At 42.7% G+C, this 20185-nt stretch overlaps 1 protein-coding gene across 1 annotated transcript; it reads left to right on the forward strand.

Moving 5' to 3' along the window:
• Positions 1 to 15921: 15921 nt before the first annotated feature.
• Positions 15922 to 19351, forward strand: LOC101482856 (ultra-long-chain fatty acid omega-hydroxylase-like). Its single transcript, XM_076880579.1, has 6 exons — positions 15922 to 15946; positions 16338 to 16391; positions 16528 to 16655; positions 16799 to 16808; positions 18055 to 18160; positions 18240 to 19351. The coding sequence occupies exons 1-6, from the start codon at positions 15922 to 15924 to the stop codon at positions 18388 to 18390; spliced, it is 474 nt and encodes a 157-aa protein (XP_076736694.1). The 3' UTR covers positions 18391 to 19351.
• The last annotated feature ends 834 nt before the right edge of the window (positions 19352 to 20185 follow it).

Below are 20185 nucleotides of genomic sequence, written 5' to 3' on the forward strand. Positions count from 1 at the left end.
GTATGTAAACTGTGTTTTTGTGCTGCATGTTGTTTGTTTGAACGCAGTTTGGATTCTGACCATACGAAGATGTTTTTGTGACACGCCCACCGCTACGTTTGCTGTTGGATTTGGTGTGTGTGTGTGTGTTGTGTGTTGTGTGTTGTGGCTCGTGGCTCTGCAGGCGTTCAACTGAGTTTGAAGGAATCGCTGTTGCCTTTGTTTTGGATTTTGGCATGCTGCTTATGTTGAATGCTTAAAATGAGTGGATCGCAGGCTGCATCTGTTGTTGGAAAAACTGAAAAGGATAAAAGATTAATTTCCCTCACTGAGAAAGCTCTTGCAAACAAAATTGAAACCATCCAAACAGATTGGAAAAGGCATGTAAACAAAATGAAAAGTGTTATTATGTCTCTTAAAGAGCTAATGAAAGATGATAAAAATCATTCACGAGTCAAATCACAGTTTGTTGAGTTAACACACCTGTTTAAGGATGCCAGTGCATTGCATGAATCTTTACTTTCTCTAATCTCATTTGATGAGAAAGATAAACAAAATACATGGTTCTCAAGCATCGCTAAATACAATAAAGGGTTTATGGAGGATGTTAACATATGGCTTTCTGAAACTGATAAATGTTCGGGGAGGCCATCACCTGACAAAGCACAGTTACAGGAAACTTCCCTGGGAGGAGAAATGGAGGTTCGAGAGCACACTGGAAAAGAACCTCAATCATCTCTTAATCCTCAGAATGATGTTAATGGTGACGTGTTGCCATCCGACAGTGTGTCAAATCAAGGCAGCTCAAGAGTATCATCTACTTCATCTGCACATCTCAGGGCAGAAGCTGAAATGGCCGCCTTGCTTGCACGTCAACATATGCTGAAAGAAAAACACTCTCTTGAAGAACAAGAGGAACAATTGAGGAGAAAGAAAGAACAACTTCAGCTTGAAGCAGATATAGCTGCAACTGTTGCAAAGGTGAACGTGCTGAGAACTGGATCCACTATGCGGAGCGTCGCTCCACGGAAATCTAATGGAATGGAATCATATTTTAAAACAAAGGGAAACAGCCTTGAAATTCTTAATGCGGATGCAGAGACTTTTGTTCCACAGACGCTTACAAAAGGAAATGCAATCACTGGGAATGCAGAGCTTCAAGTAAAAACAGTGCAACAGAATATGAAAAGTTCAAAAAAAGCGCCCCTCGACAGCCAAACCCATCTGTTCTCTGATTGGATTGTTACATTTGTGATTGACATGACATTGACCAATCAGATGAAGGGAAGAAAAATAGGGTCAAAATCCGTACTTGTAACTTGCAGGGTTGTTTTTTTTGTTTTGTTTTTTTTTTTAAGTCCACACACAAATCTTTTTTACAAGTACAAAATATTTATGACCACATTTTGAGCCCATATGATATTCACTGCACATGCCCATATTAACCTTAACCAGAGGGTTTAAAAACGGCTTCTGCCGTGGCCTGGTGGACAAGAAATTGGTTAAGGGTTCCCCGAGCTTTCACGCCCCTCATGTTCTTCATGTGCCCACCACTAGAAGCATGCCTATGGAAAAAGTGCGCCGGCACACAGTGCAGTGCGCTTTATAGGTGTTATCGTGCACTTTTCCAGCTAGGTGTTTTCCTTTTCCCATTCCTCCCTGTACTTTTGCAGCCTTTTTTTTTTTTCTTTCTCTGAGGGGAACAAACATTTTGGCCCAATATGAGCCGATTTTTGATTCGTGCGACCGATTTGGTGATCGGCCCGATTTTGGCCTTCATCGTGCGTCGTGTAGTATACGTGGGGTAACGAGAAGCGATTAACACCTCACGACCAGCTCCCGATCATCAATCGCTCGTGAGGGTGTCACCGCAGCCGCTCACACTGCGCACGCGCAAACACGTAAACGTCGGTGAAAAAGACGGAGCAGCACAGCAGTGCAGCGTGTGATCTGGACACGAGTGATGGAGGCACAACTTGTAGAACTTTGGAAAGCTCATCCGAGCCTTTTCGATGTGGCATCACAAAATTATCACGACCACAACAACCATGAAAATAGTTGGATTTACACTGCTGCTCATTCACAGCTGCCTGATCAATGTTTTTCATTAGCAATTTAGCAAAGTTGATGGTGGTGGTGTGTCTGTGTGAGTGAAAGACAGAGAGAGCGAGCGACAGATTTTCTGCTATAACCTTCATTTTATGGAGGCACAGTGTGAGCACTCAGGTCGCATCAGAGCATCGGGCCGTATAGTGTGAGACCTGCGTCGTGACCTACGAACTTCTAACCCCTGCGAGTCAATCGTGCAGTTTGAGCAGGAGCTGAATAACGTGACTGAAAAAATCGCACAGTGTCTGCCCAGCTTTAGGTGTACTGTCGTCCGAGACTTGCACCGCAGTGTCGGCGTTTGTTCCCCTGTTGGCCATGCTTCTTGTTGTGGTCATCTGTTGTCTTCCGGTATTTTCTCTGTAAGCGACCTTTCCTCGACCAATGAGATGAGCAGTAATCTGAGTTGTCATACTCGAATTGTCATAAGTGTGCTGTCAGCTCATTGGTCACAAAGCAGGAGAGGGGCTGGGAATTATGTTTTCAAACAAAGCGTTAATTCCATTAACATTTATAGACTACTTTTGATTCTCACTGTATTACGGGACAAAGTGCGTCCCTTATTAGCTCAATACGGGACGTGTACTTTTGTTTCTAAATACGGGACGATTCCGTTTTTTAAGGGACGGTTGGCAACCCTAGTTGTAGTATTCCGCATTATAGCTGCTCACCACTAACTTGAACCTGTTAAAATTTTAAAAAAAAAGTAAAATTATTGTAACAATTACAGGGAGTGCACAATTATTTGGCAAGTCAATCAATCAATCAATCAAAGCTTTATTCGTCACATGCAGGTTGCCCTGCAGTGAAATAGGACCCCCCCCGACCTTACACATATAGCACAAACATTACATGGGGATACAGGTCAGAGATTGGTAGAATCAGAAAAAAAAACATTGAAATGTACACTACACTGGGGAAAGTACAAGAGGAAAAAAAGAGACCCCTACTCATGCTATGCTTCCATGGTAGGACAGCATGAGAACAGGAAACAAAAAAAACTCCTCTGCACAAGAAGCACATAAATGTCCACAGCACAACATTGTGAAGACATGACAAGCCACAGGGGTGGGTGGGGGTTAAGGAGTAATCCGAAGCGAACACAGCAGCCACCCTGCACAGCGCTACCATTCCAGCGTGGCACACAGACCCGCCGTGCTGCCCCTTCAGGAAACAAGCATCGAAGGCGTTTGGAAGGGAGGGGGGATGAGTGTGTGCTTATCAGTGTAAGTGTATGTGTGTGCGTGTCCAGAGTTCAGCGGAGACAGTGTCCTTCGCTCTATCAGGCTAAGTAAACAGTCTGCCAGCCAACCCAGGTGGCCTTCATGGGACGGGAAGAATAGTCATCACACAGTCGTTATCAGGGAGTTGTTTTGGTGGGCTCCAGCCTTGGGCCTGCAGCTGGCGCCGTGGTGTCCAAATGTAGAATATTGTTAATAAGTTGTATTTTTGAGGAATAATGTTATTATTGAACAACAACCATGTTCTCAATGAGCCCAAAAAACTCATTAATATCAAAGCTGAATGTTTTTGGTAGTTTTTAGTTTTAGCTATTTTAGGGGGATATCTGTGTGTGCAGGTGACTATTACTGTGCATTATTATTAGGCAACTTAACAAAAAACAAATATATACCCATTTCAATTATTTATTTTTACCAGTGAAACCAATATAACATCTCCACATTCACAAATATACATTTCTGACATTCAAAAACAAAACAAAAACAAATCAGCGACCAATATAGCCACCTTTCTTTGCAAGGACACTCAAAAGCCTGCCATCCATGGATTCTGTCAGTGTTTTGATCTGTTCACCATCAACATTGCGTGCAGCAGCAACCACAGCCTCCCAGACACTGTTCAGAGAGGTGTACTGTTTTCCCTCCTTGTAAATCTCACATTTGATGATGGACCACAGGTTCTCAATGGGGTTCAGATCATGTGAACAAGGAGGCCATGTCATTAGTTTTTCTTCTTTTATACCCTTTCTTGCCAGCCACGCTGTGGAGTACTTGGACGCGTGTGATGGAGCATTGTCCTGCATGGAAATCATGTTTTTCTTGAAGGATGCAGACTTCTTCCTGTACCACTGCTTGAAGAAGGTGTCTTCCAGAAACTGACAGTAGGACTGGGAGTTGAGCTTGACTCCATCCTCAACCTGAAAAGGCCCCACAAGCTCATCTTTGATGATACCAGCCCAAACCAGTACTCCACCTCCACCTTGCTGGCGTCTGAGTGGGACTGGAGCTCTCTGCCCTTTACCAATCCAGCCACGGGCCCATCCATCTGGCCCATCAAGACTCACTCTCATTTCATCAGTCCATAAAACCTTAGAAAAATCAGTCTTGAGATATTTCTTGGCCCAGTCTTGACGTTTCAGCTTGTGTGTCTTGTTCAGTGGTGGTCGTCTTTCAGCCTTTCTTACCTTGGCCATGTCTCTGAGTATTGCACACCTTGTGCTTTTGGGCACTCCAGTGATGTTGCAGCTCTGAAATATGGCCAAACTGGTGGCAAGTGGCATCTTGGCAGCTGCACGCTTGACTTTTCTCAGTTCATGGGCAGTTATTTTGCGCCTTGGTTCTTCCACACGCTTCTTGCGACCCTGTTGACTATTTTGAATGAAACGCTTGATTATTCGATGATCACGCTTCAGAAGCTTTGCAATTTTGAGACTGCTGCATCCCTCTGCAAGATATCTCACTGTTTTTGACTTTTCTGAGCCTGTCAAGTCCTCCTTTTGACCCATTTTGCCAAAGGAAAGGACGTTGCCTAATAATTATGCACACCTGATATAGGGTGTTGATGTCATTAGACCACACCCCTTCTCATTACAGAGATGCACATCACCTAATATGCTTAATTGGTAGTAGGCTTTCGAGCCTATACAGCTTGGAGTAAGACAACATGCATGAAGAGGATGGTGTGGACAAAATACTCATTTGCCTAATAATTCTGCACTCCCTGTATTGTTCACAGGTTCATTCAATGGGTTGTTCAGTGGCTTATTTAGTGAGTGTCGTTCAGTGGGTGTCGTTCAGTAGCCCATTCACTGAACGACCCATTCAGTGGGATACCAATTCATTTTCTATGGCGGCAACTTTTGACCGGGAAGTTTTTCAAAAGTGATTTCTTACACTTACCAAACAGACCCTATATAAGGGGATCAGTGCTCAGCTCAGTCATTCTGGCCGTGAAACTCAGAGTAGCAGTGTCTCTGGATTTTTGACCACAGCGTCTTGGTTAACTAAGACACACAACCTTTTTATCTGCTCTCTTTAAAGACTGTATTTACAGTACAGGTAATATTTTTGCATATTCTTAACTGTTGCAAATTGCTATTTCCTGTTCTTTACTTACTTGATTTTAATGTGTTTTACTTACATGATTACACTGTTTTTGCCTTTCCTGGTTTAACAGTTTTTTAATTACATTGTTTCACTTTTTTTTCTTTTTTTTTTTTTTTACTTACCTGATTATACTTTCTGTTCTTTCCAGAACACAACAGCCATGGAGGACGTTGGTGTTGAAAATATGAAGGGTTTGGCGGATGCTTTCGCCAGATCTAAAAGCGTTGAGGATTTCCTCCTGGACCCCAACATTTTCATTCCATTGCAGGCAACGACAGTTGAGGATCCCACGAGACTTGTTCAGAGTAAATTTGATTATGACGGAGTGGTGGTTGAACTAAAAAAAACTTGAAAGGCCTGCATATACCCTTTTCTAGGTTGAACATGGCACCCTTCAAAATGCACCAGTTGAAAAACTCCTGGCACACCATAAAGAAACACTTTGACCTTAGTAAGGTGTCTGTGGAGGGCTTAAAATTGCTGCGAAAGGTAAGAGGCTTTGATTTTGCCTACCTGGACGGGGGATTCAAGTTAGAAGCTATAGTAATTCCCAAGTCCCTTGTGGTGGTGGACAGAGTCTGTAAAATGCCTGACTATTTACCAAGGCACACGGTGGACCTTGTTAATGGCATCTTAACAAAATTTGTTGAGTTGCTCAAAGACCTTCCACTGGAAGACCTGACCAGACCCACGCTGCAGAAGACCATCATTCAAAACAAAGGGAGCATGAACGTATTGAGCAGGATCGAACGTTCATGCTCTCCAAACTTGATGAAGCGAAGAGGATGTTGCCGGAGCATCCAACATTGGAAGTCTGGTTCTTTGTCTACAAATTTTGACAAAAGACAAGGAACCCCTTTCATTTGAGGGAAATGGCTAACCCTGATGATGTTGTGCGGTGTTCTCTGTACGTGGCCTGCAACTTAATACTACTGGACCCTCACACCACACTTTTCTGGTCAAGAGCAGGACTGGAAAGGATGTTTGGACCCAGAGCTAGGCTCTTCACGTGCATGTCCATGCATGAGTGTGTTAACGTGCAGACAGAACTCGACCAGCACCCACCGGACATCTTGCCAGCTTTGGCAGAGATTGTCACTCGGCCTAATGTCACCTTCTGGCAAGTTTACGTGGACAGCCCACACACTCATTATATGTCCACATTCCGGCACCCCATTAGCGGCTTGATCGTCACTGGTGGCCTCGGCCACCCAAATTACGTCACAGGCGGTGACCACCAGAGCTGAGGACTACTACATCCACATGATGGACTTGGCCAGGAAGGTAATTATAACCAGAGAATAGAGATCGTGAAGGGGATGGAAGGGAAGGAACTGGCAGACTTTACAGACGTTTTTGCATGCTCATTCTTCAACTTGAGGAAATTGCATAAGTGCCTGATGGACTTCCCCCTCGTTGTCCCCTTTAAACGGGAACAGCCAAGCGTGAATGAGATACTGTCTCGCTGTCTAAAGTATATGGCTGACCAGCTCCGGCAACTCGGGGAGAAGCACATAGGCAAAGGCGGCTTTCTCCCAGTGTGGAAGACATTCAAGCTGGAGCTTGCGCTGGAGGAGGCATTATACGGGCACCCCTTGTACAAAATGGACAGACAGTACTCGGCAGCATGAGTTCAGTGCAACCAACATGAGGGGCTTCATGGGCCTGGGTGCAGCAACTGGTGCAGCTATTGAGGACTGCCCACCACCTCTGGCACACTGGATAAGGGACACACTCCAGATGAAAAGAATCGAGAGGCTATTTGCTCTCACATTGACTCTCAAGTGCAAGTCTTCCGTGCTGGGACCTGAACTTGTAAAGCTGCTGCTGAAAGACCTCTTCAGGAGGAACGACGGCATCTTCATCTCAGAGTTGCAAGGGGAAAAATGCCCAGAGAATCTCAAGGGACACATTAATCTGGCTGCACTGACGGAGAACCTGGCCACCAGAGACTCCTTCCCGACCCCATTCACCTTTGCCCGGGCGAGGAAGCTTGTTGAAGGGGAAGGCAAGAATGTACAAGAATGCCTGAGAGCAGGATTCCTTGAGCTGAAGATCAGGTGGTTCCCGGACATTAAGTACCGTGATATAAAGGGAACAAGGAGGGCTTCTTGGAACTTGATGGATTATGTAGAGATGCATAATGACGGCAGGGAGCCTTCCATCGAGTCCCAAGCCATGGCCATAGTAGGGGATGTGGCCATGGAGATGGAGCGCCGTGGACTGTGCTATGCCAGGACCCTTGAAAGGTACAGAGAGCATGGAATGCAATGGCTGCCCCAAGTGATGAAGAGGATTCCGGGGAAGATTGAAAAGCACACGCGGAACAAGGTCTTGGTGCTGGTCAGCTCAGTGGGACTTATCATGAATAAGGATTTTGTGTCCTATGAGAAACTGAAGGACCAACTCCTGGAGCTGAAGATGACACAGGCAGAGCTCCAAAAGTACAAGATACTTTTAACATCAGTCTGTGAAAAAGTTTTCGGCTTCACTCTCTATAAGCTCCACTACGATATCCTTTATCGAATGGGGAACCCAAAACCCCATACGGAGAAAAAGTTGCCTCCAGATCTCCCCCTGGTGATGGAGGAAGAGGATGCGCCTGTACTAGAAGAGGATGAGGAACCTGTCCTATTGCAGATGAGAGCTGTGTACATGCCCGCTCAAACCAGCAGACACTGGACACAGCAGGAAAAGGGATTTATCAACCTTGATCCAACAATCTCCACTGGCGTGGCATACAAGGAGTATGTTGGACAATGCAAAGCAGCAAGACTACCTGCAAGGTCGTACAAGGGCTTTGGGAGAAAGCGAAGAGACCTTCTCAGGGATGCATAGGCATACAAGTTGATTTCCTTTTCTAATCATGTCCTTTTTTCTTTTTTTTTGACTTTATGCTTAGAACTAACAGAGTAGGACATTTTTGTTTCTTTTGTATCCACTTTAAGACAAGTGTGAATTTGATTTCTGTTGTAGTTGATCTTGAAGAAGTGTGATCTCAGTTATGTTGTTCACAGGTTCCACTGTAAATACAGGTATTTTAAGAAAAAAAAAAAAAAAAACACCCCTCACATGGACTCTGCCTTGACCTGGCATGAGGGCTTACGTGCCCCTCTGGGATACAACCAAAGAGTCCAACAGCTGATCAGCGACCAGCTGAACCTCAAAGCTGTAACAGAGAAGTGTGAAGGACAGAGCAGTATACTTCCTGTCCCTCACGGCCTGGATGTTCAGCTGGTCGCTGATCAGCTGTTTCTCTCTCTGTCGGCATGTGCTGTGATGTTCACATCTCTGATGAAGTTTAGTGTCAGTACTGATATATGATCAGAATGATAAGATTCTGACTGTCTGAGGAAAAATTGCACCAAATCGAATCTGGACCTTGTGAATCGGAATCGAGTGGATTATAGAAATCAGTGACTAGCCTAGGCCCGACAGAAGTGGATATAACTGACTGTGGGTAATGAGAAAAGAGGAAAAGAACAATTGATAACTTTTTTAAGTTAAGGCCTGATCCATCTGAAATTCATAGCCAGTGCTCTGACAGGCAGCCATAAATCTTTAAACGCTGCTTTGGGTGCGCCCAAATTTTCTTAATGGTGCGCATAACAAAAAAAGTTAGGCGCACTCAGAGAGAGAGAAAGACAAAGTGACACTTGTTGTGCATTTAAAAACCAAACAGACAGAAAAACCAAAGACCAAGCTGTTCTTACACTGCCAACAAAAATGTGTTAAAAGGCATTACTCTTATTGTTTTGGATTATCTGGGGAAAGTAGTTTTGTGTACAAGGCTTTATCTATATTTTTGCCCCCATAACCTACCTACGAACACTCGGAACACAGACTTAGACTTCCGGACACAACGTGACAAACTGAACAACCATCCTCTGACTTTATCTCCACGAAGGAAAGTCCCAGAACGGCCAGGATCACACCCTCGGACTGGGGGCTGGATTCTGCATCCGTCGATGGGTCACTCAGCACCCATCAGTAAACCGAACAAAACTATTTGGTCTCATAGTAGGTCACCAACACCTGCCATGTGAGGGGTCTAACGACGCGGCAGGCCCTGCTGAGTACAGTGGTGGTCGAATCAGCCTGATCCGACACTCCTATCTCCAATTTCGAACTTTTTATTCGGTCAGATTTGGACCCATTTGAAAAAGTCCAGAACCGTTGGTGCTATCGACATGGGGTCTTCACCAGGGTGTCCGGAGGACCCCAAAATCCCCCCATAGACACCACTTTCATTCCTCTATCACGCTTACTTTTCCACTTATTCCAATATTATTCGGTCAACTACTGGCTATTACCCCCTAACCTAACCCGAACCCCTAACCCTCAAACCCTAATTCATTTTTACCGAACATAAGTTAAAAAAGACGAATGGGAATTTACACAGCTGAGGGGAGAATATAAAAGGCTGAGCTCGCACAGGAGCTCATTTTCCACTCGGCACTCGATGAAAGCACATCTCTGCCTGTCCAACTATTGACAGCTAACCTAGCAAAGAGAAATTTTTTGGCAAACAGCTTTCCATGCCTTCAGAAAGGGACACCAGTGTGGACTTGGATGAACAGTTATTTAGTTTCAGGAGGCCCTATGGAAGCTTCACCAGCAGACGAACCAACGACAGCAAATGCCAGTCCTCCAAGTCGGGCAGATTTACACTTAAAGAACCCCATTTTGCTGTGTAAAAGAGAAAATTAGACTGTGTCTCAGCTGGTGGTGGAGCCAGACAGTCAGGCAAGTTCACGCTGCAAGGACCGTGCACGTCCCCCTGCCTTCAAAAGAGGGGGGAGTTGTCAGTCTTCACTCCCTAAATGTTCAGTATTCATGGCTCAAAGATTGTTTCATTTTGAGGAAGGGATAAAAGAAATTGAAGTACTAGTGAATATTGCACTAAATAACAAACGCACTCTTTGTATTGATAGACAGATGGGAATTTATTTTTATTTTGACTCAAACTGCTGATTGCTCTTGAAAAAGCCAGTGATCAGATCAGATCACATCACTAGAGTTATCAGCAGTGTTGGGCAAGTTACTTTGAAAAAGTAATTCAATTATAGTTACTAGTTACTACTTCAAAAAATTACTGAGTTAGTAACTGAGTTACAATATTCTAAAAGTAATTAATTACTTGAAAAGTAACTATTGCGTTACTTTAAAAAAAAAAGTTTAACCCTCTGGGGTCCAGGGTGTAATTGGCCATTTTTTACTACTTTTGATTTTCCCTCCACATTTTACATTTAAAAACTATTTCCTTTGCCTTGTTTGGTATCATCCTTTTCAGCACAACCTCACGTGCCTGGATTTACAGTTATGTTTTCATTTTGACATACTGTATTAACACAATTGATCCAGAGGATATCATCCTGATGCGGCCAGAACAATCAGTTTGACCCAACACGATGCATGCATTTGACCTGGACTTGTGTTGTTTGTATGTTTAGAATGATGTCTGGATACAAATCATCGTCATATCTGAAAATACACCATCTACCGATCAGCTCTGGACTTTCCCACTGGATTTCTTTTTCTGAATTTCCCCCACTGCCTGTCTGTGATACAGCTGTTTCTATCTTCTGGCCAAAAGTGAAACACTTGGTGTTGAAGCACTTGCAGTTAAACTGCTTCCATGTTGTGCACATGCAGCTTACATCATGAACCATCAGTTCTCCCGGAGCTACAGTAATGACCTGGTGAATTCTCATGGTTCCAGGAACAGCTGGTATCTGCTTTGGCATTTTCTTCATAGCTTCCTCAACATCTTCACTTTTCCCAAAGAACAGTTTCACACTTGTGTTTGTTTCAGAAAAGACCCTGAATAACTCTTCTGCATCTGGGATGTCATGCCCCTTTGCTACCATCATGTCAGCTGCTCTTTTTAAGGCTCCCCCGACACCATCTGGTGCTCCTTTTACATGACTGGCCTCGAAAAAAATCCAAGAACCAGCCTTGAATCCTCTTCTGTCCAGTTCTGTAGTGAAAAGGTAGAAGTTTCTTTGTTGTTTGTATCACGTACAGGCTTAAAAAGTGCAGCACAGACACTTGTGGATGTTGGCCTTGAAGGGAATCTAGCACAGGATTTAGGTGCTGCCATATTGCTGGAGGTCCTTTATGTCTACTGGGGGAGATGTTGCTAAAGCTCACAGGTTCTGAGAGTTTACCAACAGACAACACACCAGTATGAAAGGTGGCCTGCTGATGTGAAGCCCCAGAGTGGACCACCTGAACTTGAGAACTGTATTTACAGCTGTAGTTTTCTGAGAAGTCAACATGTATCAAAGCCACCTCACCTGACATGTTGTTCTTCAGGCATACTGCTGCTCGATATTAAAGTGATTAATTTTAAATTTCTTTACAAAGCTCTGGAAGAGCTCAATGAGGTCCTCTTGTGTGCCCTCCACAGATTTCTTGAGTGTCACCTTGACAGTTGCCTCCATCTCTCACGCTCACTCTGCAGGTATCTCTCCCTTCTTTCAGGATCAGCTTTAAGGCGTTCCCGATACTTCCTTTGCCCTTCTGCTGCTGTTGTTGGTGCCATCTTACTCGCATCCTTAACATGGAACATAAATCACATTCAGCATGCATGCAGTATAAGAATGGTGATTGAATATAATAATAATTAATTTAAATAATTGGATAACTTAACATCCAAAGTATTAAAATCTCAACCCCGTTACAATCAAAAACATAACAGGGTCGAGATTTTTGCACAAACTGGCCGCTGCTCAATATAGTGAATACCAGACAGAGCACATGGCATGCATGAAATTCAAAATCACCACATGTTCATGAACTAACAAAAAACTTTTTCATAAGTAATAGTTTTCTATCTTTTTTTCATGTTACGGTACAATGGGATTTGGACAACAGGCTGTGTCGATAAATGAAGCAGAGGGAGCCTGACCATGCGTCACACATTTGACGAGTTAAGAGTGAGAATGTTGATAAGACACGAGGGGTGGAGAGACATGACCTCAAAAAGTGCTATAAAGAGTGGAATGTCACCACCCCTTTTCAGTTTGCCTGGTCCTGAAGAAAGATGTGACGTGGAATGGAAAGTTCAATAGACTAAATCTGCGATTTTGCTTATTTATGTGCGGTACACACTTTCTGCAAAGTCTTTACACAACTAGAAAGCTCTTGGAGCTTGGAGTCAATAGATCTTTGCAGCAGCAAACATGATTGAGGGGAAAAGGCCATTATCACAGCAAGTCGAGCGGGAACTGATGGGTCTGCATCCCAACATGAATTGGATTCAGAGTGTCTGTCCTCTCCAGTAAGGCCTGAAGTGCAGAAGGCAGCGTGCCCAGCCAGGGTGACGCCCAAACTGGAGAGCTGCCTGGAAGCCACCCATATTATCCATTTCATATTAATAGTCAGTTACTTTTTGATGCAGAAATATACATCCACAGTCTAATTTTTTTCAAAGTAGTGTGTGTGTGTGTGTGTACAAATATACATACAGTACATATATAAACAAACACAAACACAGGAGGTCGAGAAAGTGGCCTACACATCGGAAGGTTGGTGAGTCACTCTGCTCCAGTCGCCAGGTATCCTTCATACCAAGACACTAACTCCAAGGTGCTCTCCGATGCATCCATCGGAGTTTGATTGTGTGTGAGCATTAAAAAGCACTTGCATAGGTAAATCTTAGAAAAAAGCGCTTGGGTGAATGAGGCAAGTTGTATAAAAGCACTTTGAGTGCTCAGAGTAGAAAAGCACCAGTTTATCCTTTAACTTAACTATAATGAAGCTTCTTCGTTTAAAATAAAAGGAATCAGGTTATAACAAAACAACTTTGAAGATTCCACAGAGCTTCACAAACAAGTGTAAACACCATAAACAAAGTGTCCATCGTACTAAACTGATAATGAAGGAGTTTGAATTTTCTTAAGTTCATTCCTGAGAGTCAACTTTCCTCTAGTTTTTAGTCGCTAGCTAGCTTCAGTCAGACCAATTAGCATCCAGTTTGATTCATTTACAAAGTGCTCCTAAATGAAACAGAAGTCATGGTTTGACCCACCCTGTGCTTTTATGCAAGTGAACCAAATTGAAATGACGGCCTCTTTGTCTTTCTCATTTCATGAAACTCAGAGCAGCTTCTCTGGGTAAGCAGGTGATCAGGTTAAGAGGTGGTTCTCTGCCATCAAGGAGAATTCCAAGTAAGTGGGCATTTTCGTGTAATCTTAAAATCCAAAGCCTGTAGAATGGAGATGTTACTGCATTAAATCAGAAAGTACCGATAATTAATCTCCACAATGAAAATAAAATCAGAATTCTCCAAAATATTGCGACAACACTACTTTTGGTACAGCAGTTCTTGCATAGTATTTTACCTTTTTATAGCCATCATGACTTCTGTTTTTATATTCAGTCACTTACAGTGGGGCAAAAAAGTATTTAGTCAGCCACCGATTGTGCAAGTTCCCCCACTTAAAATGATGACAGAGGTCAGTAATTTGCACCAGAGGTACACTTCAACTGTGAGAGACAGAATGTGAAAAAAAATCCATGAATCCACATGGTAGGATTTGTAAAGAATTTATTGGTAAATCAGGGTGGAAAATAAGTATTTGGTCACCTCAAACAAGGAAAATCTCTGGCTCTCACAGACCTGTAACGTCTTCTGTAAGAAGCTTTTCTGTCCCCCACTCGTTACCTGTATGAATGGCACCTGTTTGAACTCATCATCTGTATAAAAGACACCTGTCCACAGCCTCAAACAGTCAGACTCCAAACTCCGCCATGGCCAAGACCAAAGAGCTTTCGAAGGACACCAGGAAAAGTATTGTAGACCTGCACCAGACTGGGAAGAGTGAATCTACAATAGGCAAGCAGCTTGGTGTGAAAAAATCAACTGTGGGAGCAATCATCAGAAAATGGAAGACATACAAGACCACTGATAATCTCCCTCGATCTGGGGCTCCACGCAAGATCTCATCCCGTGGGGTCAAAATGATCATGAGAACGGTGAGCAAAGATCCCAGAACCACACGGGGGGACCTGGTGAATGACCTGCAGAGAGCTGGGACCAAAGTAACAAAGGTCACCATCAGTAACACACTACAACGGCAGGGAATCAAATCCCACAGTGCCAGACGTGTTCCGCTGCTGAAGCCAGTGCATGTCCAGGCCCGTCTGAAGTTTGCCAGAGAGCACATGGATGATACAGCAGAGGATTGGGAGAATGTCATGTGGTCAGATGAAACCAAAGTAGAACTTTTTGGTATAAACTCAACTCGTCGTGTTTGGAGGAAGAAGAATACTGAGTTGCAGCCCAAGAACACCATACCTACTGTGAAGCATGGGGGTGGAAACATCATGCTATGGGGCTGTTTTTCTGCCAAGGGGACAGGACGACTGATCCGTGTTAAGGACAGAATGAATGGGGCCATGTATCGTGAGATTTTGAGCCAAAACCTCCTTCCATCAGTGAGAACTTTGAAGATGAAACGAGGCTGGGTCTTCCAACATGACAATGATCCAAAACACACCGCCCGGGCAACAAAGGAGTGGCTCCGTAAGAAGCATTTGAAAGTTCTGGAGTGGCCTAGCCAGTCTCCAGACCTCAACCCCATAGAAAATCTGTGGCGGGAGTTGAAAGTCCGTGTTGCTCGGCGACAGCCCCAAAACATCACTGCTCTCGAGAAGATCTGCATGGAGGAATGGGCCAAAATACCAGCTACTGTGTGTGCAAACCTGGTAAAGACCTATAGTAAACGTTTGACCTCTGTTATTGCCAACAAAGGTTATGTTACAAAGTATTGAGTTGTATTTTTGTTATTGACCAAATACTTATTTTCCACCCTGATTTACCAATAAATTCTTTACAAATCCTACCATGTGGATTCATGGATTTTTTTTTTCACATTCTGTCTCTCACAGTTGAAGTGTACCTCTGGTGCAAATTACTGACCTCTGTCATCATTTTAGGTGGGGGAACTTGCACAATCGGTGGCTGACTAAATACTTTTTTGCCCCACTGTATTTCTTTTTTATACAGTTATCATTTTAAATTACCATGTGCAGTAGCCATATTGTTCAGACTACATGTTATTATTATCGTTGGGGGATTGCAAGAGTGAAATAGTTTGTAGAGTTATATTAAAATGTGAGAAGACTAATGGAATACTATGTACATTTCATAACTTAGAACTAGAGCTTTTAGTATTTTAGTATTTATAATCAAGTGTGTGTGAGTGGGGGGTGGAGCAATTTGCCCCTATAAGTACAACCAACAGAGCAGGGCCAGTGGTGAGAAACTTGGACTTCTGGATGCTAATTTCTCTCTCCTAATGACGACTCTCCTGCACACTGTCCTTGCTCTGGTCCTCAGCTGGACAGGTCTCTGTTCAGTCCTGTACATTTTCAGTACTGGACTGGTTGCTGTGGTTGCACTTTGGACTGCGAGGCTGCTGCTGCGTCACGCCTGGTACACTCACAGGTTGTCCTGTTTCAGCAAAACACAGACACGTTCATGGCTGTTGGACCATCTTGGGAAGGTACGACAAACAGACATCCTCCTTTTTTATGAACTATTTTAAATATTTGTAATCTCTACATGATGCAGCTATAGGTTTCACAGTTAAACAGGATGTACTTTTTGTTGCTATGTTACTATTTCTCTTTGATTGCTATAATCAGCACCAATCTTTAAGTCTTGTTTTGTGATAAAACATTTTAGATGCAGAGCACAGAAGAAGGCCTCCAGCGGTTGGATGACCTGGTGCAGACATACAAACACTCCTGCTACTAGTTCCTCGGTCCTTTCTACCATCTGGTCAAACTCTTTCACCCTGACTACGTCAAACCTCTGCTTATAAAACACCAACAGTCAGTCTGAAGCTAAGCTTTTGGTGTTTGCTTACATTGTTCATCATTTACTTCCTTCAGCCAGCATCACAGTGAAAGATGAATTAATTTCTCACCGCCTGCGCCCATGGCTGGGTGAGTGAAATATTTTAGTTTTCCTCATACGTTGCAGAGTTTACTGGAATTAAATCTTTCCCAGTATTGTTTTTGTTCTAAAAGCCAAACAACAGTGCTCCTAACTACAAGTCTTTTTTTTTTTTTTTGGTTTCAGGACACAGTGTGTTGATCAGTAATGGAGTGGTGTGGTCCCGCGAGAGACGACTGCTCACTCCAGCTTTTCATTTTGATATATTGAGGAGCTACATTGCTGTATTTAACTCCTCATCTAAAATCATGCATGTAAGATACACACAATCACGCATGCAGTAATGCACACAAAGCTGATCGCATGACAGTTTGAGTTTATCCCTCAGCTCATCGTCATACCTCCAAGCGGGCAATGTGGACAACCAAGTTTGTGAATGCGATAACTTGAGACGTAGGCTACATGGAGTTTTGAAATCGATACCATAGGTGCATCTACTAAAAAGCTCAGACAAGTTTGATTCTCAGTGACCTCGGCCTCAAAGTCAGGGGTCACAGGTCAAGTTTTCTGAAAATGTTAAATTAAGTCACATAGGGTTGTGAAGTTGATAGGATTAGTGTATACAGGGGTACCACCGGTCGCAAACAAGACAAGCAAACATTGTTAAAACTGGTACAACCATCAGAAAAATACGTTTTTCAATTATTTTCAGATTCTAAATTAGTCATTCAGGTTTTAATTGCAGTAAGAGCACACAGAACACAGTAACAGCCACCTTAAGATGCTTTACTGTTAGTTAAACAACTTACAGTATTGGAAAAAAAACAGCAGTAATCAAGTGAACTGCTATGAGCAAGCACATTCTGGTGGTCGGAAGGAAAAAGTTACATTTAGCAGGAAGAAACCTTCAGCAGAATAAGACTCATCAATGTGATGCCTGTTATTCATATTTCTTTTGGTGAAGAGTAACACACCCTCTACAAAACTACCACATAATTTTCTGTAGTGATTTCCAGAGTTTTAGTGCACCACACCTTTTAGCAGCCACTCTTTCAAGAAGATCAAATGTTTCCTTATCAGCAATTTTCATAGGATACACCGACGTTTTCACATGCTTTCAAACTGCTGTCATTTAAAACAATACACAAACAGTGGCACTGATGAGATGTTTATATCTTTTATTAATAATAATAATAATAACTTAGATTTGTACAGATCGAGTAAAGACGAGTGGAAAAAAAAAGACTGTTTACTTTAGATTCACGAAAGTGCAGAATGTGTTGAAGCATGGTAATATTAACATTACATGGAGGGGTGTTGTTTGTTTTTTTGTTTGTTTTGTGTGTGTGTGTGGGGGGGGGGAACTAATAGACTAGGGTATTTTATTCATTCGTTTTTATTTATTCTCAGTTTTAAAAAAAATTCCTTAAATTATCGAGGAGGCTGAACACGCAAACGCACAATCTACATCTACACTGACTGCACAGAACTTAGCTGATCTTTAAAATTCATATGTATAACATATGTTACCATATTTGAGATCAAATCATAGTGTTAACTGTTTGTCCAATAACATCTTAAACCGATCCTGAACAGTTCAGCTGCTTTAAGTTGAAGACTTAGACTGCATGAATCACCCCCCAAATGTGATTTTCTTTCCATGCTTATGCTGATATCTTTATCCTGTTAATCCCTCCTTGTTTCTGTTTTCAGGACAAGTGGTGTCGACTTGTAATCTGGAGATGTTTGACCACATCACTCTGCTGACTCTGGACAGTTTACTAAAATGTGCCTTCAGCTATGACAGCAACTGTCAGGAGTGAGAACAGCCACTGATTTCAACTGATATCTTTCATTTTTGTTGTAGTTGTCAGTTTCTAAGAAGATTGTCCCTCCAGGTCTTCCAGTGAGTACGTATCAGCCATATTGGAGCTCAGTGACCTTGTAACACATCGGCGAGAAAACATTTTTCACCACTGGGACCAGATTTACTGGAAGACTCAGCAGGGGAAGCGATTCAAACAAGCCTTAAAGACTGTACACAAGTAATAATCTGACCTTCTGACATTTCTGTAGCTGAGTTACACAAGTTACATTGCTTTTACGGAGCTTCGAGTTGTTGTAGCGCTGACCCTGCTCAGGTTTCGACTGATCCCAGGGGTCAAGCCTGAACTCGGGAGCAGCTCGGGGAGAGTGCGCCGTCTTCCCCAACTCGCCCTGCGTGCAGAGGGAGGCCTGTGGCTGCAGCTGGAGCCTCTTAACAGAGTCACACAAAAGGAGTAGTCAGAGGAATGAGTTACTAAAATAATATTGTAACTGCATTTAAGAGTTAAAAAAAGATCAGCCAGATCTTAACAGGTAAAAAGTTATTATGAGTCTTAATGTTAACGGAATTACCTTTTAAAAAACATATTATGTCTTATTGTAATTATAATTATACTTTGAATTACAGATGTTATCAAATGCAACCAGATTGATCAAAGATTCCATATAAAATCATGTGTAATAAGTGGATATAAACAATGTTACATTTAATATTAGCTTAGCTTTGCCTGTGCCACAAACACTTGCTTCTCTAAGGTCCACCTGTTGATCCTCCTGAAGCTGTGCATGTCTGCAGCTACCAGAAAGTCTTGTTAGAAGCTGCTGATTGATTATTTATTTATGAAGTCCCCTTGTATTTTTCACCATACTGGGAATGCTTATGTTGTGTTCAATAAAGACACAGAAATTCCTGATTACGTGTGTTGTTTTCCTCCAATGCCATGGACGGCCAGTCATTCATCCTCAGCTTATCCCAACCAGCAGACCTTTTGTTACTTGCCCAATGCTGTTCGTCTTATGTAGGGGTGGACTGCCTTTTTGTTCATCGTTTTCTCATGTTTTTCTTAGGGAGGCAGGTTGCTGTCATTTGGTTTAATCTTTTAGAGTAGGTAAGTTTGTTAAATCCCTGAGACAGGCTCCTTTCTTTGTTGTTGTTTTGGCATTGGGTGCACCCTGAAGTTATAATCAGCTCCTTCCTTTGTGTCAAATAATCTTACAAAACAACTCATTGTAAGTAAATCATTATCAAATTTTTCCAGTTATGTGATGTAGCTGCTTGGGGTCTGATGAGGATGGTTGTGGTCTGGCCACCCCTAGACGGGCTGTCACAAGAGTTTTATTTTAATAACCGATGCATCCACAGGTGTATTCATATATGAATGACAAAGATATTCTTTAATGTCTCCAAACTTATTTTGCATATAGCGCTGCTGTTACCTTGTTGCCCTCACAAGATCTCCTGCTAGTTTCTTTTTTGTTTGTTTTTTTTTATAAGGAGACGCATGTTGTTAATTCTCAGTCCGCACAGCAGCACGTTCCCTGGTTATGCTGGGTTGTTTTCTTGTATTTAGGATTAAACTGATATCTTTGCAGGAACCTGTCAACCCATCCAAGTGCCACCCAGGCCCAATGCTGCTTAGCTTCAGAGAGCATGAGGTTGAACGTGTTCAGGGTGTCATGGATGTAAACAACATTCTTGATCAGAAACTGACTTTTTACACAACTTGGTAAATAACTTGAAATAAAAAGTAAAGATAATTGTATTTCACTTTTAGATTCAAATTTGTTTTGAACCTTGTGCTCATACTTTTTATTCTGTTTTATTCTAATGTTCATCTGATGTCTTATGGACGAAACTCATGAAATTATTAACTGAAGCTGCTTTCCTGTGAGGAAGATGGTGACACCCACATCATGAATAAACTAAAGTAAGCATCTCTACACATTTGTCCTCTTGAACGCTGTGCATGTCTGATCTGAAGCTACCGGAAAGGTTCGTTTGAAGGTGTTGTTGGTCGTC

The sequence above is a fragment of the Maylandia zebra genome, linkage group LG23, assembly GCF_041146795.1.
Source record: "Maylandia zebra isolate NMK-2024a linkage group LG23, Mzebra_GT3a, whole genome shotgun sequence".
In the NCBI taxonomy this organism is placed as follows: domain Eukaryota; kingdom Metazoa; phylum Chordata; class Actinopteri; order Cichliformes; family Cichlidae; genus Maylandia; species Maylandia zebra.

Coding starts and splice junctions, on each gene's coding strand:
- LOC101482856 (XM_076880579.1), top strand. CDS start 15,922: ATGGCTGTTGGACCATCTTGGGAAG. Junction 15,947..16,337: donor TGTTGGACCATCTTGGGAAG/GTACGACAAACA, acceptor TACTTCCTTCAG/CCAGCATCACAGTGAAAGAT. Junction 18,161..18,239: donor TATGACAGCAACTGTCAGGA/GTGAGAACAGCC, acceptor TTGTCCCTCCAG/GTCTTCCAGTGAGTACGTAT.